General features: G+C 38.2%; 1 protein-coding gene across 3 annotated transcripts in view; it reads left to right on the forward strand.

Moving 5' to 3' along the window:
- The window catches only part of LOC126267437 (sodium/potassium/calcium exchanger 3-like), a 292258-nt gene that overhangs the window by 149794 nt on the left and 118706 nt on the right, over window positions 1-23758 (forward strand). For 2 of the 3 annotated variants that reach the window (XM_049972698.1, XM_049972697.1), the window contains one exon: window positions 16167-16363. In XM_049972698.1, the coding sequence (XP_049828655.1) occupies window positions 16167-16363 (197 nt within the window). Of the gene's footprint in view, window positions 1-3653; window positions 3715-16166; window positions 16364-23758 lie in introns of those variants that run through there. The other variant, XM_049972699.1, reaches the window with a different exon arrangement.

Raw genomic sequence — 23758 nt, forward strand, 5'->3', positions numbered from 1 at the left:
TGAACCAAGTGTTAGCTAAGATTAAGTTATGCTCTGCGCAAAATTCTACAAGACGGCTTCCTCTTTCATTTCTTTGCCCCAATCCATATTCACCTACTATGTTTCCATCTCTCCCTTTTCCTATTGACGAATTCCAGTCACCCATGACTATTAAATTTTCGTCTCCCTTCACTACCTGAATAATTTCTTTTTATCTCCTCATACATTTCATCAGTTTCTTCATCATCTGCAGAGCTAGTTGGCATATAAACTTGTACTACTGTAGTAGACGTGGGCTTCGTGTTGTGGCGAAATAAATAAAAAAAATTAAATTTATTGGTTTTTTGAAAAGAGGAAAAATTATGGACATGGAACTGTAACTTTATAACTTTTTAAAGGCTTTTTAACGGACTGTATTGACCATATTGAATGCGGACAAATTCAGTGCTGCGTGAAATATGCCTGTAATTTAATTTACCATTCCGATTTATTACATTTTTGAATTCTACGTCACTGTTGATTTAATCAGAGTTCTCACCTTAGATGTAGAATTAGTCCTTCTGCCACAATTTTAAGTCATTAGTCGCCATCGATGTTCTTCTCTTTGTTGACCGTGCATATCTTCCTAAGTTGGCACCGGTTCACTTCACGAAGATGGTGTAAACCAAGGAAATACAATGCTACGTCACTTTAAATAATTTTCGTAACACTTTGATACTTCTCACTATTTTTTATTCACAAGACAATAAGACTTGCTCTGCTCGTCGCACAAACCATAATTGCTAACAACATGGCTGCCTTTCCGCACCCTCCAAAATTACGTCCGTCCTCCACAAGGCAACAATCGAAAGTGACTCTTAGCTCCTTCTCGGAGTATGAAACAAAAGAGAATCCAATGTGGACATTACAAAGACTATAATCTACATGCTTCTCAATTTAATCTTTGGCACAGCCTTTAAGGTATTGTATGTCTCTGCGTCGGAATGTGTCATTACAGCTGCTCCCCTACTGTATACTGTCACTAGAAAATTTTATTTGGTTGACAGGATACAGTAGTCGACCTTGCAATTTGTAGGTTTCGGGGTCTTTTATTTACAAACTTCATTCATATTGTCTCATTTTCATGCCACTGTGAATTCTTTGGTATTACTGAGTGTGTGTCATTTTTTTGTTATACTTATGCTAATATTTACAAACCTTAATCTTAATATGCAAAGTTCTGGTTAATACTTAGAAAACGACATCATGTGGTAAAGTTTGTACAATAAAATATACAATGAATACAACGTTATTTACAAATGTTTCCTTCCTCATCAGAGGTGAAAATTAAGTCTTTGTATTGCTTTCTGTATTTATTCTGGGGCGACTGGCTTTGTTCGCTAGCCCCAGTGTTGAATATGGGCGTGTGATACACGCGCCTGATTGTTTGGTCGTCCGTTAGCGGGCGACATTGGTTGAATGCGCACGCCAGTGCAGTGAATATACACCGACATGCGGGTACCGTCTAGGCTTCCGAACCTCAGTAGGCGTGTGCTTTTTGTAGTTCCTTCCAGTACTTGGACTGAATACGACAAGGTACATTGGAATATGTGCCCCGAAGAACACACTACACTATGTGCGAGGCGGAGGACGATCCCGGCGATGCAGCTCCTGGTAAGAAGCGTACCATGTCAAACTTGTTTGGCATTGTCCTTTCCTATTGTGGCGCCGTGGGTCGTTTGACGATACAAGCTTCAATTTTCGATGTCACTTGTTTAGGCTCGCTGACACTTGAAACGTAGCACTAGTTTGCACAATTTTAATTTCTACACATGCCACTTTAACTAGGAGTATTGCGATCGAAACTTTCTTTATCACTACACTTTATTCTTCGCATTAACCCCTTTTACCTATTGTACCGAGATTCATTCCCCTCAATACTTCTGGTCAATGTACATAAGTATTCACTAATTTTTAAGTCATGGGACTTGGCATGAAATACAAAATATATCACATACAATGGAATAACATATAACAGATACAATACATTGGTTACATTAATTACAGGAAAAAGCTATCGACTAAAATTGAAAAATTTTTGGCCACTCATAGTGGCTTCTGCATCTTGGATTTTACTGATTCACACACCTTTTTCCATTAATCTGTTAGAAGGAACAAGTCCTTTGTTTTCCTTCTCGAACTCGAGTATAAGTTAAGGTTTACCTCCGTTACGTATTCTTCATACGCAACGACATGCATGAGCATGCAGAGAACACACCTGTAGCCGCTCCACTGCAGCTTGGAAAGGGAATTTTCTACCTTCTACTTAGGGTAGTGGCAACGACTACGTGTATGCTACGGTTTTTACGTATAAAATCTGAAAATGCACGAAGTAATCATTTATATGCAGCATAACCCTAATATGTACAGTGTTTTGTGCTTAAGCACGTTCTGGTGTGCTTGTAAATCATTACCTCTAATAAAACTTCCTACATTAACATAGACATATAAACATAAAATCTTGAAGTTCAGGGTGTAACTGCTATTACTATCTACAGTGTTTCATAGTAGCAGCATGCCCTTGTGTGCATGTATCATCTTCAATTATAGTGCGCTTATAGGCGTCTTATATTATCATGGGAGAAAAAGTACAGACATTTTAATGCATTGCTCGTCATGAAAATCTATGTACACGAATAATCCGACTTTCATAGCTTCAGTGCAGCATAAAATTCTGTATGACGTTTTTGTTCATAATTCATTTTATAGACGATTCCTTTGCTTACAGGTCGTCGATCACACTACTTACCTGTATCTCGTTTAGCGGCGATATGCTTTTCATTCTTTGTGACTGTAAATCGTGATATGTGTGAAAGATATAATTTTGTCATGATTTATCATTTCATGTTTCAAGTGTGTAAACTAATTCATACCTTCCTTCTGCATACATGATTGAAGCATCGCTAACGTTGCACTTTGTATCACGTTTTTCGTATTTTCTCGTAAACTCGTAGAGTCTTAAGGTTTTAATTAAGTTGTTTCTTGACATTAGGTATACATGTTTATACAAGGTTGTGTTAGAGTTTCATTTTCCTTATACACTTCTATGTTGTTTAGGTTCCGTACATGTACAGAGCTTCTTTCGCCTTTCACACATTCATACATACGTTTATACACACAAAAAACATCTACCACTATAAAATACACTTTGCTAGTGGGGCCCTTTTTCGGTACCCTGCACCATTCCCTCAATATTCCAAAATAATTCAGGGTGAGCTGAGCATCATCCCCTCATACTAATAATACTTACAACTAAATATTTCTTCTTACATACATAACTGCCTTACGGTCCATTAATGCGCAACCATTCCATATTTTCTTCCTTTACACTTTAGCTTTCGTACATGTGACCTCGTGAATAGTTTATATATTCTATAAAGTTGTTTGCTGAGTACTTAGGTGTTTCCTCATGTTAATGTGACTCTCTCACTATAAATCATAGGTATTTGTTTTGAGAGCGGTTCAGTTCATTATTCACACTGCATGGATCTGTTTATTATTTTCCTATTTTAAAGCTTGTGTCCTTTATTTTCCTTAGCACAAAAATTTACGCGTTTACTTTGTTGTTCATTCTGAAAATCGCTAGCTACTGTGTAACGTAAATGTATGCGTTATCTCTTTGCTTTCCTCTTTGCTGCTTTTTCGCTATATGTAATTGTGTGTTGTTCTCGTGTACATAGCCTTTCTTCCAGTTATGTATGTGCATTATTTATTTATTTTCTATTGTGCTATTTTCTTTCTCCTTCCGTACAAGCTAAGATTTTACTCAATAGAATATAATATGACAATACCAATATGACCAGTATGTACTTGTATGTTCACTTTTATTACGTAATACCAGCTTATAATTAAATTTTCTAAGCTACTATTTACAAGACTTGTGTGCCCTTTTCTTTCTTGTTTTTGAATGGCTCTCGTCACTGTGTCTCATAGTAAGAGTGGTCTCACAACTTTTAAACATTCGGCACATGCGCACTTATGTACCATGACTGGACTGCATGCGTGGAGAAAACTCTGCATTGTTGGTGAACATTATTCGTGATAGCCGCCATCGTGTAATATGAGTCACATGTCGTCTGGACTCGACCGTTCATGCGCCTTCGCGCTTTGTATACACTCAGCTGATCGTACAGGGAAGGGGGAAGGTTTCTCCCCGGCTCGCTGCCTACAGCGTGGCCAATGACCTTGCCTTGCTATGCAGCTATCGCGTGCTCATCAGCTGAGCGTTCGATTGCAACTTCGACGCGTGGCTTGTTGCTCGTCTCAAGCGAACAAACTCTGGCCTTTGCGTTAATTTGGCATTGTTCCTCTCTCTTAAATAACTGAGTTAGACCACAAAAGTACCGTGTGGTTTATTTTATAGTGTTAAGATTCACAGTAACACATTTTTCATTAGGTGTGGTTAACTATGCGTTTTTTAGCTGGCATATGCCCCCAGTTGATTACTAGTTTCGATGTTTAACTGAAATTTCAGTTATGGTTTCTAGTGTAATGCATGTTTTTCACTAACTGACTGTCTTTTGTTTTCGTGTTCGCAAGTTTCTTAGGTTAATGACAGCAATTTTACCATGTGATCCAAGGTTGTGTAATTTCAATTTTGCTAAAATATCATATAAACTTTAATGAAAAAATTCCTTGATACCCTTGTGGGGGTATAACCCTTTCACCTTGCCCGTTCGTGCGTTACCTAACAGATAACATCCTGGGTGAGGTTTGTTTATTATAATGAAAGGGCCATCATACAAAAACTGCCACGTAATACTTTTTGACTTGTTACCTACAGCTGTCAAGATTTTACAATATTCCGTTGGCAACACTGGTACTTGTAATGCTTTCGAAACTTCTTTAAATAAACTGTTAGAAATAATATTCGTAGATGCGCCTGTATCTAAAATTACGCTGGTAATTATAGTTCCTATCTTGTCGCATACGGATGCCAACTGTGTTGGTTTTGTCCACTGCCATTAAAATGATTCCCGTTACCGTTGTTTTGATTGGTTACGGAATGTTCATTCCGATTACTTGTGCTCGGCTCTTCTTCATATATTAGATCAATTGAGTCAAGCACGGAAAGAAAGTATTCAAGGTCATTCTCTGGTATGGTTACCAATTTTTCGCTGAAGTTTGCGGGTAGTCTGTTTTTCAGAATTTTGAGAACATCTACATGCGGTATTGGATTGTTCCAATAGCGCGTCTTATTCAAATACTTTCTCAACCCGCTGTTTTTTAGGTTGAACGGATGTGGGTTGAATACCTCACGTCGCAGTCTTTCTTGGACCGCAGTTGACCAATATTTCTCCAAGAAAGCCCGTTCAAATTGTTCGTAGGTGATGCACTGTTCAGCCATGTCTGTTGCCCACAAAAGTGCATCTCCTTGCGTGAAGCCTACTACATGTCTAATCTTCTGTGCCTCAGTCCAGTTTCTTGGTAAGACATTTTTAAATGCTCTTACGAATACGACTGGATGAGTTTTTCTGGATTCTGTGGAGAAAACTGGAAACTGTCTATGTTTCAACAGGCTCTCATCGACTAGAATCGTCGAGATGCAAGGCGACACGCCTACTGCCTGTTGCAGCACCGCGTTTGGCGAATAGCCATTGTTTGCCTGCGCCGGTGTGTGCACATACGCCGGACTGGGCACGTGATATTCTGCGTTATTAACATCGTAATCTGGCACGAGCGAATAAGTGTCAGGCTGCCTGTTGCTTGACGTAGGCAAATCATTTGTAACATTCAGTCTACCAGCAATTGCCTTGCGTATTCTGTCTTTGGCTACTTTGATTTCATTACCTAATTTTTCAAAAAGTTTTGCTTCCCGGTCAGTTATTGATTCATTTACATTACCGGTTTCTAAAGTTTCATTTATTTTGATAATGTCCGTAATGTCCGTGTTGATACGTCGAGTCTCCTGTTTCAGAAAACAGACTTCTTCGTTAACTTTATCAACTTGGTCAGGTATTTCTTCACATGCAGACTGTACTCTGGTTAAATTTAATTGAATAGCCTGTACGTTTTCATGTATTTCCTTTTGTACCGTTTGTGTTTGATTGTGTGTTTCTACGATTTCTGACAGTTCCTGTTCCTGTTTGTTTGTAAGATCTGACAATTTCTTCTCTAAATCATTTGCCAATACATTGTATACATTATTGACTGTTTTGATGACTTTGTCTTTGATCTTTTGATCGATTTCATTGGTGAGTTTATTTAAGCGTTGATCAAAATGTTTGTGCATATTTTCAAATTGCGTGTTTACACTTGAAAACTGCTGTTGGAACCCAATTTCCATGTTTGACAATTTTGTGTTTGTCATGTTGTGGCTGATTTCTAGATTCGACAGTTTTGTGTTCGTTGTGCTGTGGCTGATTTCTAGATTCGACAGTTTTGTGTTCATTGTGTTGTGGCTGATTTCTAGATTCGGCAGTTTTGTGTTTGTTGTGTTGTGGCTGATTTCTAGATTCGTTAATTTTTTGTTCGTTGTGTAGTGACTGATCTTTAAATCAGATAATTGCTCACTCACGTTTGACATCAGACTGTATAATGCCTCAAGCGTAACTGACGAAGCTTGTGTGTTTGTATTTATGCCATTATTTGTAACCATTGTTTCTCTACCACGGTCTGATTGAATCGAAACCGGGCTAGGTTCACTGATTTCACGCTAAATATTTTCATCTGATCTGGTAATCGATGCTTCATCGACTGTGTGCATGGTTTCATTTGCAAGTGTTTCGTTATTGTTAATCCCAGTGGAGTGCAATTGAATTGTATTTACTTCTACATTATGTTGTGCTGAAAAACTAATTGTGTCATCATTTACGTCAGTATTGATAGAATCGGTGACGTGTTCATGAACATTTGTCAAATTAAAATTCTCCGATTCCATTGTGGAGATATTATTTTTATCTCTACTTTACTGTTAATCTGAATCTTTAAATTCTCTCGCAGTTGAATTAATAAAAACATCTCGCGATTGTTATTTGTTGCGCGCCAGAAATTTACAAGATGGCGCACTACGTCTTCTAATTCTGCGATTGTTGAACATAAAAAGTAATTATCAAAGTGTAATTGTGTGTTGCCACAAACACTACCAGGATTTTAATATGGAACGGAAAAGGTTCTGCTTTAAGTGGAGCTAAGACAAGGTGCAGCCGCTGCGTGCCTTTGCGCTTTCCTACCTTAATTCCGGCTGAGCTGCGTTACTCACGATTACGTTAGTTTTGTAAATCCTTGTCCTTGTTCCTTCTGGTTATTGTGCCATCCGTTTATACAGTTAATATTGTTTCACCTTATTCGTCATTTTCCATGTGCGTCATACATCAGAGAAACAGTAATTAGTACAAGTACATTTGTAGTACAACAATCAAGTACTTACTTTTTGTTCCACCAGCACTGTCCCTGTCCACAGTCGCCAGTGTGGCGAAATAAATAAAAAAATTAAATTTATTGGTTTTTTGAAAAGAGGAAAAATTATGGACATGGAACTGTAACTTTATAACTTTTTAAAGGCTTTTTAACGGACTGTATTGACCGTATTGAATGCGGACAATATCAGTGCTGCGTGAAATATGCCTGTAACATAACTTACCATTCCGATTTATTACATTTTTGAATTCTACATCACTGTTGATTTAATCAGAGTTCTCACCTTAGACGTAGAATTAGTCCTTCTGCCACAATTTTAAGTCATTAGCCGCCATCGACGTTCTTCTCTTTGTTGACCGTGTGTATCTTCCTAAGTCGGCATCGGTTCACTTCATGAAGATGGTGGAAACCAAGGAAATACAATGCTACGTCACTTTAAATAATGTTCATAACACTTTGATACTTCTCACTATTTTTTATTCACAATACAATAAGACTTGCTCTGCTCGTCGCACAAACCATAATTGCTAAGAAAATTACGTCCGTCCTCCAGAAGGCAACAATCGAAAGTGTCTGTTAGCTCTTTCTTGGAGTATGAAACAAAAGAGAATCCAACGTGGACATTACAAAGACTATAATCTACATGCCTCTCAATTTAATCTTTGGTGCAGCCTTTAAGGTATTGTATGTGTCTGCTTCGGAATGTGTCATTACAGTGTCCATCTTAGTCACAATAATGTGTTCACTATGCTGTTTGTAGTAGCCTACCCCTACTCTTATTTTTTTGTTCATTATTAAACCTACTCCTGCATTACCCCTATTTGATTTTGTATTTATAACCCTGTATTCACCTGACCAAAAGTCTTGTTCCTCTTGCCACCGAACTTCACTAATTCCCACTATATCTAACTTTAACCTATCCATTTCCCTTGTTAGATTTTCTAACCTACCTGCCCGATTAAGGGATCTGACATTCCATTCTCCAATCCGTAGAACGCCAGTATTCTTTCTCCTGATAACAACGTCCTCTTGATTAGTCCCCGCCCAGAGATCCGAATGGGGGACTATTTTACCTCTGGAATATTTTACCCAAGAGGATGCCATCATCATTAGCCATTCAGTAAAAGCTGCATGCCCTCGGGAAAAATTACGGCTGTAGTTTCCCCTTCCTTTCAGCCGTTCGCAGTACCAGAACAGCAATGCCCTTTTGGTTAGTGTTACAAGGCCAGATCAGTCAATCATCCAGACTGTTGCCCCTGCAACTACTGAAAAGGCTGCTGCCCCTCTTCAGGAATCACACGTTTGTCTGGCCTCTCAAGAGATACCCCTCCATTGTGGTTGCACCTACGGTACGGCTATCTGTATCATTGAGGCATGCAAACGACCCAACCAACGGTAAGGTCCATGGTTCATGGGGGGGGGGGGGGGGGGGGGGGTTCATATTATTTCATTTTAAATATTGTATTTTATGGGAAACCAACTGTGACATATTGATCTTCAACCAATGTATATATGATGTATAACTTGTATATATGTAACTTGACTTTGTCAATTGCTGTAATAGCTCAAAGACAATAAAATTTCATCCATTTATTCTTGACATGACATGATGCCCAGTGTAAATTGGCCTTAATATTGTCTAGACATGTATCATTACAAGTAGGACATTTGTTTGTGCAATGTATGTTTAGATATCTTAAAAGTTAAAAAAAAAGTTCCGGAGTCTTTTTGATTTAAATCTCCCATTTCAGTATTAAAATCTTTACAGGTTACAAACAACATTGTTTTAAATTTAAAAAACCTCTTAATTACAAACTGAAACTTTTCAAAAAATACATTTATATCTCCATTTGGGGACCTATACAGGCTAACGATTATTATATTCTGAACAATTAGACTTATACAAGTGAACGCGGCATTTACTTATTTACTTCTGAACAGTATGCCACAATTTTGTAAATTTTAGACCATGCTTCAAGTAAAGTCCAGTACCAAAAATTTTTATATTTCCTTCACATTATGTCAGTCACAACACATCCATGAGGAAGGAAACTGTCAATTTCATTTTCTGTTAGCCAGTGTTCTGATACACACATCACAGGTACATCCTTAATGCTACAAAAATGTTCAGATTCTAAAAATTTATTTCTTGTACAGCAGCCACTCACTTGCAGCAGTGTAAGTATTTTATCATTGTTTTCTTTCTCGCACGAGCACTCGTTTGCACATGGCATATCCAAATTTCACACACTGCAATTGTCTAAGTTAGAACCGCTGGAATGTTTACTTCTGCTAAAAAGCATTATAATCATCACTCGTGGTCTCGGTAGAAAGCACTACCAGTACTGTTTCATCACTTCGCTAGCTAAATTCTAGAGCTGCATCACTTTTGTATTTCATAGATATTTACTTGATACCTCTCTACACGTTTGATTTCACATGAACTATATGTGAGATTTACGACTAATAAAGGCCTTTCCCAGTCTGTTGATGTGTAAACCTTGTGCTATATGAAATCGTCTCCAAGTGTGCTTAATCAGCTTATGTTGCATTTGCATTTTGAAAGTCCCTACACACAATGTGCATAGTCTTATTTGTTTTTTTCTGCTTCCATATTCACACAGGACCAATTATGTAGGTCATGGCAATTGGGTACGGAAAAAAATTATCACATTCGTATTTCTGCATGCCCCCTCCATTTAAGGGGAAGCACAAAATCTTTCTCGGCGTTCCTTGCAAAGTCATTTGTCCCTTTAAGGAAGAAAGAAAAATCACTACTGTTTTTAGTCCTGAGATTTTTTCGTGACTTAATGCATTTGCTGCCGTCAAATTTGCATCTAGTTTTATCATGCGGTTGAGCTCCTGTCTACATCGCAGTTAAGAGGCTGGCTATTTCTAGCCCTTGACTGTCAGCCTAAAGGTCAACTTTTACTCGTACCTATTGCGGGAAGATCACTGTTGTTTAGTCTGTAAACACTACAGGTACCTGCGCTGTTTTGAATCACATTTTCTACGTTGTTATTTTTGTCAACGAGAGACAAGGATGCCTGGGGAGAATTTCTAATAGCCGCTAAATGATTATTGTTCACAATCATGTTACCGTGGTTATTTTTCAGCGGCAAAATATCTTATTGTCTCGTCTTGTTGGCACCGTCTTCGATCTTCCCTTGCAGTTCCACACTTCATATTTTTGCACAGTCCTTATTAGAAAGTATTTGATGACGATTGTCATGCACTAAATTTTCATATATTACACAGCCTTCTGTGGTTTTTTCTTAATATCTGCTGTTTATGACACTTCTGTCCACTTTTCTGAGGTGATTGAATTAACTAGTGGAAGATTTGCCAAGTTTTACATCGATAGTGACTCAATTATTTCTTTCTGAAGTTTTGAGACTCCCCATTTGAATTTACCAATAATGAGTTACAGACCTGAAATACGTTGTTTCAGCTTCATAATTTCATCATTACACTTTGTACACACTTGCTTTTTCACTGCTGAATTCACTATTCTGCGTGACGATACTTAATGAACCTTCGCTCTGGTTGCCATTTTGCACAATAAAACTACTCGCCTGTGTTCGTGTTCTCTGACTTTCAGGTAATGTTTTCTTTGTATAGTACATATGTAGAAACACTTCTAGATTTTTCAGTTTTTGTTGTGGTCTAATATCTCTGTCTCTCTTATTTTGCAAGCATCTTATGTTTTGATGAAAAAATCTGTATGTATAATGATTGCTATCTTTTGTTCTGCTGTTTCTCAACTGATTACTGAAATGTGTCTATAATTATCCCATAAATGGCAGCTTAAAAAGGATACTGAAAATATTCAGAGTCATAGGGGTCGGAGTCTGCCATTATAACATTGAATGCTGCTTATTTATTTATTCATCAGAGAGGTCATCTCACAGTGATATAGGATATGTCAAGGAGATAAAATGCAATCAATGGCCCAAAACATAACATACAGCGTTGATAACATGCATTAAAGGGTAGGATATGAAGCCTAGGAGGACGGGGCAATGGGATGGCCATGACCATGATTGAGGAACCGTCCCAGCATTTGTCTTAGCGACCCACGAAAACCACAGGAGACCCAAATCAGGAGGGGATTATGGAAGTGTCCGATTCCACCCTTTGATTTGACCCATGACGTCATAAGTATGGTGGAAATGGCTAGTCTAAGCGTCTCCAATATGGCACCTATGATGTCACTACATATACATGGCAACAAACACGAAAATACGTATAAATAAGACAATAACATCTCCCTCCTAAAATACAATCAAGCTAATGGTGCAGCTGCGGGAAACTGGGCTGACGATACCAAAACCAACGCCTACAGCAAAAACTACGGAAATTGGAATCAGACTTTTCCCTTGACCACAGCTTACAATGTCAAAACATCAGTACCCACATGCAAAACTACGAAAATTGGAATCGGTCATTGACTTCTGTACACCAGTAAGCCCCTTTCAGTGGTGTCAGGTACATTTGGTTTGGAATCTCATTGATGGAAGTAGAATTGTCTTCAGTGATGGTACCCACTTCAATCTGAGCACCGATGAGCAAGGAAGATGTGTCTGGAGACACCATGGACAGTAGTGGGATGCCAACCAGACTGTCGCTCACGGTGTGGCCCAAATATCAGGAGTGATGGTCTGGTGTGCAATTTCTTTTCATATCAGGATCCCTTTGGTTGTCATCCAAGGCAGTATGTTGACAATATTCTACGCCGTTTTATTGCTGTTCGTGGCATGCCAACCTGGGCTTACCTTTCAGCAAGATAATTTCTGCTCACACACAATGAGAGTTTCTACTGCTTGTCTTCGTGCTTGCCAAAGCTTAAATTGGTCAGCTGAAAATATTTGGAGCATTATGGACAGGGCCTTCCAACCAGCTTTGGCTTTTGATGATCTAAAGCACCAATTGGACAAAATTTTGTACGATATCCCATAGCAGGACTTCCAACAACTCTGTCAATCGCTACCAAGCCAAATCACTGTATGCATAAGGGCCAGAGGTGGATCAACACATTATTGACTCACTCAATTTGTCAATCTAGGTCTCGTGTGAATAATTCCTTCACAGTGCATTTTTTTTAGGAGCATAATAAATCAACATTGAGCATAGGGAGAATGCACAGTATACACTTCTGCATAAAGAGAGGAAGCAACTCTTTGTCACCTTGAGCATAGATGATAAATTTAGAGATTGTGTAGCAAAAACAAAGTTTTTGTGCATGAACATCTAACGTGGAGTGAATATACAGAGATACTGGCCAAAAGAATGTCATCAACATGCTCTGCTCTGACAGTGTTAGCATTAGTTTGTAACAGCCAACATCTTTTGGTGACACACTATGCCTCCATACATTCAGTTCTTGACTATGAACTCTTTTCTGGGGATCGAAGGCATAAAATCATCCATCAACCACAAAGGTTTACAGTTTTGAATTTTCTGTTGATAACTCCATGAATGTGAATTTGTGACCAGTTTGCACAATTCATTCATGATGTGGCTTTCTTTTCCTTCTTTTTTTCCTCAGAGTGTACACATTTTTAAGTTGCTAACATTCTCGAGGGATCTATTTTTTTTTTTCCTTTATATTAGCTTTGATGTTTAACCTGTAATATGATGGTGCTTTCATTGCTAAAGAGAACTTTTTCTCTATGTCTTACACTGTCTGGAATGTCATTGATATACATTAAGAACAGGATGTTCCCATTTATTTTATTAAAAAATTTACATGTGAACAATCTCCATATTTTGCACCCTGTTCTTCAAGTAAAATTGAAACCACTCACTCACTGTTCCTCTTATACTTAGCACTTCTAGCTTGCTCAGTAGTATTTTATGGTCAATGGTGTCAAAAGTCTTGGACAAGTATAAGAAAATGCATGCAACACAATCATCCCTATCAAGACCTTTGAATACCACTTTTGTTAACTCTGAAATGCCTTTATTCTACTTTTCCACTTCTGAAACTATGTTGTGCTTTGTTAAAGAGGTTGTTTTTATTCAAGTAACGTATCGGTCTCCTTCTCATGATTGCTCCAATTATTTTTGGGAATGAAGGCAGCAGTGAAACTGGCAAGTAGTTTTCAATGATTGCTGCTTTACCTTTCTGTAGTAAGGGCATCACTTGTGCATGCTTTAATTATTCTGGAAAAATACCTGAGCTAAAGGATTCATTTATTAAGTTTTTTAGTGAGGCTTGTGTGCTATCTATGCATGACTTCAGAACAGAGACAGGAAACTTGTCTGTGCCTGCAGACTTATTATTTTTTTAATGCTGTACTTTCTTCCTAACTTCAGGATCTGTTGTGGGAAATAGCTTCATTGTGCTTGCTGCATAAGTCATATGGGCTCCACATGTGTTCTAGGAGGATTTTGCTGCAGCTTATCCACAATATCAGTGAAATAATCATTTACAAAATTTGCTAACCCCTGAGGACATTGTATTATCCTGTTCCCATCTTTGATACGTATTATGTTATTATACCTGCTACCTTTTCCAATTTCTTGTTTAATAAAATGCCACACCACTTTGCTTTTATTTTCTACATTTTTATTATCTTTCATTGACTGAATTTTTTCTGCAGACAGTACCTTCCTGTATATTTTTTCATACTGTGGTAGTATTTGAGGAACTGTAATTAGTGCAGAGCTTTTGCAAAGAACTGAGAAATTTAAGTGTCTATGAGAAATTTCTAACACCTACAGTTAACCATCTATTTTCCTTAGCTGCTGCAGTAGAAGTAGCCACCTTTTGAAACATCACCTCAAAAATTAGTTTAAACGATGAGCAAAATTTAGAGAACTTAACATTTACAATGATTTTCATATATGTTTCATCCCAGGTTTCATTTGAAAATGCCCTACAAAAAGTATATGAACAAAAATAATAAATTTTTGAAAATATAAAGCATCTTATTGTCTTCTTTTGTAGTCCTTCCGGTTTATGTGCAGTTAGTGTTACAAGTAAATTCTTGCCAGAATCTGTCAGGTGCAGCCCACACCATATGTGGTGCAACCATGCATGGAGTGAGGAATTACTCGAATCTATCTGTAATTGCCCATTTTACTTGAGTGACTAGCTTTTACTTTCAACAGAAGCCTTCATCTGTCACATCCCTCAGAGAGTGACACCATCTTCATATTAAACAATGAGCAATTTGAGTGAAGTGCTTGATTTCATCTTTATTTTGTAATTGAGGTTATGGTTCAAACTGTTTCTGCCAGCCCCTCCCCCCCCCCCCCCCCCCTCCCAGTGATCACTGCATCTTATTCTTCACCAAGATCTTGAGAGTAGTAATCTGACACCCTGCACTTAGGGTGTTCTGTACTGTTTCAGACATTCCATTCAAGGGCTACTTCCTGTCTGAAGGACGCCCTTGGTCTTTTTAACGCTCTGACCACTACTTGCATAACTTGCACTTTTCCCCACCATCTCATAATCTTTGTGAGCTCCTTTAGTTGTCTACACTTTACTGACCACACTTTCAAGAGCAATGATTCGCACTGGAGAAGTATAGACTAAAGCCAGCAGACCTGCACCATCTCTTGAATGTATTACCTGAGTTGGCAGTTCTGACAACAGTTCAGTGATCTTCGCATCTTGCAATGTTACTGCTATCAGCTGTAGTTCTCAGTTGTTCTGATTCTGTCTGTGCTACTGTCATATCAACTGCTCATCCATAACCACCTCCATCGAAGCTGGTCACTCACTACATCAGCAGCTCACATTAATAAATTGTGGGCAGCATTCACATCATCGACTATTTTCCACCACTCTGCTGCAGTTTCCTCAATTGTCCATTGTGATGATGTTTTGCAGTCTAGACGTAATAGGGAACAGGTGTGAGTTAACATAATTGTGGTCAACACAGTGCTATCTCGGCCACCAATATTGGCTTTGAAACAGTTGCTGTTATTCCTTTGAACAGCTCTTTAATTATGGAGGTCAGGGGGTGTGAACAGAGTGAAATACCTTCAAGAAATAATAAATGGAGCAAGAAGAAAGAATGGCTAGAATTTAACATTCCATAGACACCGAGACTGTTAGACGCACAGTGTTAGCTCTCCTGGGAAAGGGTAGGGAAGAAAATTGGCTATGACCTTACTCAAGAAACCACCGTGGTATTTGCCTGGATTGATTTAGAAAGGAAGGAAGATTTCAAAAAAGCAGTTGGTGTAATGTCCCATCAACAGTAAGTTTATCAGAGATGTAACAAAACTTGGAATGTAGGGAAATCAGCCATGTGCTTTACAGTAGGACTCATGGACTGTCTTAAGCAATTTAGGGAAACCACTCTAAACCTAAATCTGGGTGCATGGATGGGTATTCAAACCCAGTTCCTCCCTCAAGTAAATCCACCATCTTTGCCACTATGCTGCTGCCACCAGTCAGGACTGAGTCAAAGCCCTTTGTGTAGTAATAATTCAGCATAAGAGTCATATGAAATTTCAAAACATCATACATGGAGAAGAATGACTATATTCTGATAAAGTATCCAACCCTTCACAGTAACACACTTCCTCAAAACTCTAGCTTCATACGAATCTTGATTAAATGCATGAAAAGAGGATTATCTACATAAATTAGAAACAAATTAGTAGTAAACTGAAAGCTCTATAGTTAATAATGAGCATTATTCCTGTAAGAAAAAATGGAACAATCAAATGATTATTTATCTATCAAATCTTTTAGCAGAAGTACTATTATAAGAGAAAACACAATTTTTTTCAAAGAATAGCTTGTTGAAAAAATTATTTTTGCATTACAGGGCTGGGTGTGTCTGACGATGTAGCTGGTGCGACTGCCATGGCTGCAGCCACGTCGAGCCCTGAGCTGTTTGTGAGCTCTGTGGCAACCTTCACCAGTGACACAGAAGCTGACACAGCACTAGGAACAATCATTGGCTCAGCGGTATTCAATGTCTTAGCTGTCCCAGCAGCATGTGGCCTTTTTTCAGCAGGAAAGGTGTGTGTCTGTATATACAGTTTTTTTCTTCTTTGACAGTGACACAGTCACACTAAAAATTATCTTGTTTGTCTGCAGCATGTAATGTTGCACCTAAAGACAAATATATTCTGCTTCAATAAAATGCCCACTGAGACTTGAATTTCTGAGATAACTGATTTATATGGCATTAGATTATGCTTCATTGGTCCGATTCATTAATTGAGATGGGCACCAATCTGGTCACTAGTGCGTTCCCATTGGTTATGGATAACTAATTTGTTCATTTCCTATAACTTCATGATATTAATTTGCTTAGACTTCATTTTCCATGCTTGCCAGAAGTCAAGAGTACAGTAAAATACCTGATTTCAAAAATAAATGACACTTCTCAAATTGACCTGACTGTATTTGTACTCTCAAATGCAATGACTGTTCATATTAACATCTCTTTATAGGTAACATCACAATAATCTCTGTATTAAATGTAGAATTGACAGGTTGAGATATCACAACTGACTGCTAGCATGTATATGACAGATAACCAGAGTGTGCCTTGTTTTCATAAAGACATCATCTTCATTGTTAATGCTCTTTACTTGATAGTGTTCTCCACATCTTCCAGCCAGGATGCTGCAGTACAGAATAACTGCTAAACCAGAGAGTACCACAACACATGGTAAAACTGCCATAATTGCCCCACCTTGAAGGTGCACTCCAATCATCTGTGCCATTTTACAAGCACGAACAATAACAAAGACTTCCAAACAGATCCATATCTTAAATTACTTAACAAATAAAAATACTTTTGACTGTAGTGTTCATCATTTGTCAGTTAGATGTTGGATAATGTATTTCTTTACCTGTGGTTTTTACCAAATCTCTCTGGAGTGATTTTGTTCATATACCAGACAAAGCCCCTTAACAAAACACTTTGTGGTCACAATTACCATATTTGACAGCCACATGCTTCTTGACCTTGTGAAGGCCAGATATCTTTGAACCTGCTGTTCTCTAGTGGCACCTTTGGTGTAATTGATCCACTATGTTGTTTTCATTCTTCAGCAACTGATATTTCCCATCACCAAGTGGAGGGTCTAGGGCTTAGAGAGATGCTGTGTGTCATCTACCAACAAATAGTTAATGGGAAGTTTCCAGGAAACATTTCCAGGAGACATTTATGTCTGCTTGTGTCTGTGTATGTGCGGATGGATATGTGTGTGTGTGTGTGTGTGTGTGTGCGTGTGTGCGTGTGTGAGTGTATACTTATCCTTTTTCCACCTAAGGTAAGTCTTTCCGCTCCCGGGATTGGAATGACTCCTTACCCTCTCCCTTAAAACCCACATCCTTTCATCTTTCCCTCTTTCCTGACGAAGCAACCGCCAGTTGCGAAAGCTCGAATTTTGTGTGAATGTTTGTGTGTCTATCGACCTGCCAGCGCTTTTGTTTGGTAAGTCACATCATCTTTGTTTTTAGATATGCTTGTCATTGTATGTGAGACATATACTCGTGGGACACCCCTTACAAGTTCTGAATTGCATGTAGTGTGTTTCTTCGAAGTTTAGTGACAAAGAATTGGCTAGGAACCAGTGATTAATGTCCACAAATATTTTATTGGCCGATCTTTCTAAGACTACATTTGATTTGCTATTTATTGCAATGTTTGTATCGTCGGCAAACAGAACGAAATTGACCTCTGGTAATGTTACTGATGAAAGGTCATTGATACATACAAGAAAAAGTAAGGGTCCTAAAACGGAAACCAAGCGATGTGGCGCAGTGGTTAGACACTGGACTCGCATTCGGGATGATGACGGTTCAATCCCATGTCCGGCCATCTGATTTAGGTTTTCCATGATTTTCCTAAATCATTCCAGGCAAATGCTGGGATGGTTCCTTTGAAAGGGCATGGCCGACTTCCTTCCCCGTCTTTCCCTAATCCAATGAGACTGATGACCTCGCTGTCTGGTCTACTTCCCCAAACAACCCAATCCAACACTAAAATGGAACCTTGCGGGAGCCCACATGTAATTAGTTCAGAGTTGGATGATGCCAGATAACTTGATACGTGTATGTTTCCTAATAACACCCTGTGTTTCCTGCCAGAGATATACGAATTGGACCATTTTGCAGCATTTCCTGTTATATTATAAAATTCTATTTTACTTAAAAGGATATCGTGATTTACACAGTCAGGTGCCTTTGACAGATCACAAAATATAACAGTTGCCTGCAATTTTTTGTCTAATGAATTAAGCACATTTTCAATGTAAGTGTAGATAGCCTTCCCAATATCACAACTCTTTAGAAATCCGAACTGTGACTTTGACAGTATGTTATTTGAGATAAGGTGGTTATAAAGCTGATTGTACATTACTTTTTCTAAAATTTTTGAGAATGCTGGCTAAAGTGAAATTGGACAGAAATTTGATGCTATTTCTTTATCTCCCTTCTTAAACAGTGGCTTAACTTCAGCATATTTCAACCATCCAGGAAATATTCCACTGATAAATGACTGGTTACACAGATAGCTTAATACATTACTTGACTCAGAATCATATTCTTTAGTTAGCTTTGTTGATATTTCATCATATCCACTAGATGTTTTTGATTTTAAAGATTTTATGAGGGACATTATTTCTGCTGGGTTAGTGAGGGTCAAATTCATATTATGGAAGTTACTTGAAATGTCTGGTCTGAGGTATTCTGTAGCAGTGTCTACAGAATGTGACAACCCCATCTTTTTAGTAACAGTTATAAAATGTTTGTTATGTTAAAAAGTTCTGCAACACTATACACATCTGTCACTATACACATCTGTCACCAATGTATCATTTACTCTTAATGCTATTTGTTCCTCTTCATGTCTGGTTCTACAGGTCTCCTCCTTCACTATATCCCATATTGTCTTTATTTTGTTATCTGATATAACTATCTTTTCCTTGTAATATATTTGCTTTGATGTCCATATTACAGTCTTTAACATTTTGCAGTATTTCTTATAATGTGCTATAGCATCAACATTGGAACTGTTTCGGATTGACAGATACAGTTTTCTTTTTGTTTTGAGTAATCCATAGCTTCTTTGTAGACTTTTTTGATTCATGCCATGAACACTGTAAACATCAGTCCAGTGAATGTCTCTAAGGAGTGTCCTAAAATAATCAATTTTTGGCTTATTGATTACCCTCTTGAGCTCAGATTTAACAGATTTCATATCTTGTTCAGTGTTTACATTTAAAAGAAGGAACTGCATGACATGGTCTGAAAGGCCATGGACTATTGGTTTTGTAATATAATTTTGCTCATTGGACTTTTCTATAAAGATATTATCAATGGCTGTTTGTGAGCAAGTGGTTCTTGTAGGTGGGAACTTTACAGTGGGAATTAACTTGAATGATAGTGTTACTAACTCAAATAAGTTCTTATTGGGAGAGTCTTTAAGGAAATCTACATTGAAATCACCAGCGACCACTATTTCTTTGTTTTTGGTTGTTAAATGGGCCAGTACAGCTTCAAAGTGGTTTACAAACAGATTAAAGTTACCTGCAGGTGCTCGATATACACTTAATATTATGAAGGATTTTTTGTGAAATTCTAATTCTGTTGCACATGCTTCCATATGTTGTTCTAGGCAAAATTTATGAAAGTCTATGTTCTTATGACAGTTCCTGATGAATGTGGCAACTCGTCCTTTCTCCATTTCTAATCTAAAAAAGTGAGATGCTAACCTAAACCCTGTAACACTTAAAAGTTCTATACCAGTGGCCACATGATGTTCAGAGAGGCAGATATTGTCAGCTGGGTTTGAAGACTCTAGTTCATCTATGCAGATAGTTAATTCATTCATTTTATTTCTCAGTCCTGGAATATTTTGATGCAATAAAGATAGCTGTCATTTCAAATTGACTGAGTTAAAATTGGGTAGAGTTAAAATCTGTTGACTGTTGAAAATTCTTAACCAATAGCTGTTTTATTGATGTAATAAGCTGGAATTATGTTTTTTGATTTCTTTCACAAACTGAAGGTTTGTCTCAGTTCTAACCTTTCTTTCTGTCCTCCCTACCCTAAAAAAATTTCTGTTCCGACACTGACAATGTTGAGTGTTTATGGAAAAAGTTTAAGGCAATTGTAAAATGCGTTATAGACAAGTACGTGCCGAGTAAAACTGAGGGATGGGAAAAACCCACCGTGGTTCAACAACAAAGTTAGGAAACTACTGCGGAAGCAAAGAGAGCTTCACTCCAAGTTTAAACGCAGCCAAAACCTCTCAGACAAACAGAAGCTAAACGATGTCAAAGTTACCGTAAGGAGGCCTATGCGTGAAGAGTTCAGTGAATTCAAAAGTAAAATTCTATGTACCGACTTGACAAAAAATCCTAGGAAGTTAAATCAGTAAGTGGCTCGAAACAGCATATCCAGACACTCAGGGATGATGATGGCATTGAAACAGAGGATGACACGCGTAAAGCTGAAATACTGAACACCTTTTCCCAAAGCTGTTTCACAGAGGAAGACCGCACTGTAGTTCCTTCTCTAAATCCTCGCACAAACGAAAAAATGGCTGACATCGAAATAAGTGTCCAAGGAATAGAAAAGCAACTGAAATCACTCAACAGAGGAAAGTCCACTGGACCTGACGGAAAACCAATTCGATTCTACACAGACTACACGAAACTTGCCCCCCTTCTAACAGCCATGTACCGCAAGTCTCTAGAGGAACGGAAGGTTTCAAATCATTGGAAAAGAGCACAGGTAGTCCCAGTCTTCAAGAAGGGTCGTTGAGCAGATGCGCAAAACTATAGACCTATATCTCTGACGTCGATCTGTTGTAGAATTTTAGAACATGTTTTTTGCTCGAGTATCATGTCGTTTTTGGAAACCCAGAATCTACTCTGTAGGAATCAACATGGATTCCGGAAACAGCGATCGTGTGAGACCCAACTCGCTTTATTCGTTCATGAGACCCAGAAATTATTAGTAATGTATTCAAGAGTACAAACCTCGAATACCATATCTTTCTAGCTTTGATAGCAGAATTTTATGGTCCACCATGTCAAAAGCTTTTGACAAGTCAATAAAGACTCCTATTGTTTCCTGTTTTTTGTCCATCAGGTTTAGAATGGAATTGATGCACTCATAGATAGCAGTTGTTGTTGACCTCTTATTTCTGAATCCATGTTGTTCACTACATAGGATGCTGTTTTTATTAATAAATTTCATAAGTTTCTCATACATCACTTTTTTCAGTACTTTAGAGATGTAGGAGCAAATTGTGATGGGTCTGTAGTTATTTACATTGTCTTTATCCCCTTTTTTAAATTCAAGAATAACTTTTGATGTTTTCAACACATCAGGGAAAGTGCCTGCCTGAAGTGAGCAGTTGCATAAATGTGTGAGTACTTCAATCAGGTTCGATGCGCTCTTCTTTAACATTGTTGCAGGTATACCATCAATACCTGCCGATTTGGAATTTTTTAGTCCTTTTATTGCTTGTGAAACAGAACTGATGTACATTGATCCTCTACATGCACTTATTTTATATTCATTTGCCTGGGTGCTCTTAAAGTTTGACTGTAACATATTTTCAGCAACACCTGTGAAAAAGTTGTTAAATGGGAGGATATCCAGATGGCAAAAATTGTAAAAGTTGAAATCATGATAGAGCTACTATTCCATGTGGGAATCACTACAATCAAACCGTACAAGCAGATGGGTTCCATCTGCTGAAGTTTAGTCCTGTTTTATTCTTTATTTTTCATGTTTAATTCCATAGGAAAAAACTGAGGAGCAGATTGGCATGCTCACAGAATGAGTCAGTGCATGAAATTAATGCCAAAAAAATTATTAATAGATATTTTTTTTATTCAATCCTATGCAAACAATCTGTTGGGTATGTATTAGCAAAGTCAATGATATACCACAGGAATTAGCTTAAATGCCTGCCAGGGTCTCCCCAACAGAATAAAGCAAAAAGTTAGCCATGAGAAGATCCATCAGTTTAGATCTGAAAGATTTTTTAATTCTTGTGGTAGCTTATTGAAAATTAATGGAGCAGAACACTGCAGATCTTTCTGCACAAGTCAAGAATATGTTATCCAAATCCAGAATGGATTTGTGCCTAGTATCAACTGAGTGCAAGCTGCTAATTCTTTGAAATAAGCTCATATTGTTAAAAACAAATGACATTAAAGAGAATGCATACCGAAAACCAGTGTCAGAATTCTCAGGCTCCTGGGCAGTGACAGACAAGAAGTTAATGAACAAATGTCACATATTATTCAAACTGCCCATTTCTGAGTAAAAAATTTCTACAATCCATGAACTCATGTATTGAACTACACTATTTGATACCATGTGGTTGTAATTGAAGTGCAGCTATTCGCAGAGGTCCTGTACGGGCTATAATTATTGCATGGTATTGAAACTTGGTAAATATGCTAATGCATTAATATGGAACCAATTTAGTGTGTAGTATTTGTACATAATGTATAAAAGGGCAGTGCATCATTAAAGCTGCCATTTGTACTCATATGTTTCATGTAAAAGGTTTCCATTGTGATTATTACTGCATGATGGGAATTAACCAACTTTGAACGTGTAATGGTAGTTAGACTTAGATGCAAGGGGGGGGGGGGGGGAGCATTCCATTTCAGAGATCATTATGGAATTCAGTATTCAGATATCCACAGTGTGAAGAGTCTGCTGAGAATACCACATTTCAGGTATTACCTCTCACCAAGGACAATGCAGTGGCCGACGCTCTTCACTTAACGTCCAAAAGCAGGGACATTTATGTGGAGTTGTCGGTGCTAACAGACAAGCAACACAGCTAGAAATAATTGTAGAAATCAATGTGGGATGTGCAACAAGTGCATTCATTAGGGCAGTATGGGGAACTGTGGCCTTAATGGGCTATGGCAGCAGATGACAGCCGCAAGAGCCTTTTGCCAACAGCATATTGTCACCTGCAGCGCCTCTCCTGGGCTCGTGACTATATGGGATTGGCAATAGATGACTGGAAAGCAGAGGCCTGGTCAGATGGGTCCCCATTCCAGTCGGTAAGAGGTGACGGTAGGGTCTGAGTGTGGCCCAGATCCCACAAAGCCATGGGCCCTAGCTGTCAACAAGGCACTGTGCAAGTTGGTGGTGGCCCCATAATGGTGAGAGCTGTATTTACATGGAATGGACTGGGTCCTGGATTATTGACTGGAAATGTTTATGTTCAGCTGCTTGGAGATCATTTGCAGCCATTCATGGACTTCATATTCCCAAACAACGATGGAATTTTTGTCACCAGACAATTCTTCGGGATTGATTTGGAGAACATTGTGGACAATTTGAGCAAATGATTTGGTTACTCATAAAAAATTCGTGGCATATAATCGAGAGGTCACTTCTTGCACATAATCCTGC

The sequence above is a fragment of the Schistocerca gregaria genome, chromosome 4 (genome assembly GCF_023897955.1).
Source record: "Schistocerca gregaria isolate iqSchGreg1 chromosome 4, iqSchGreg1.2, whole genome shotgun sequence".
Classification (NCBI taxonomy): Eukaryota; Metazoa; Arthropoda; class Insecta; order Orthoptera; family Acrididae; genus Schistocerca; species Schistocerca gregaria.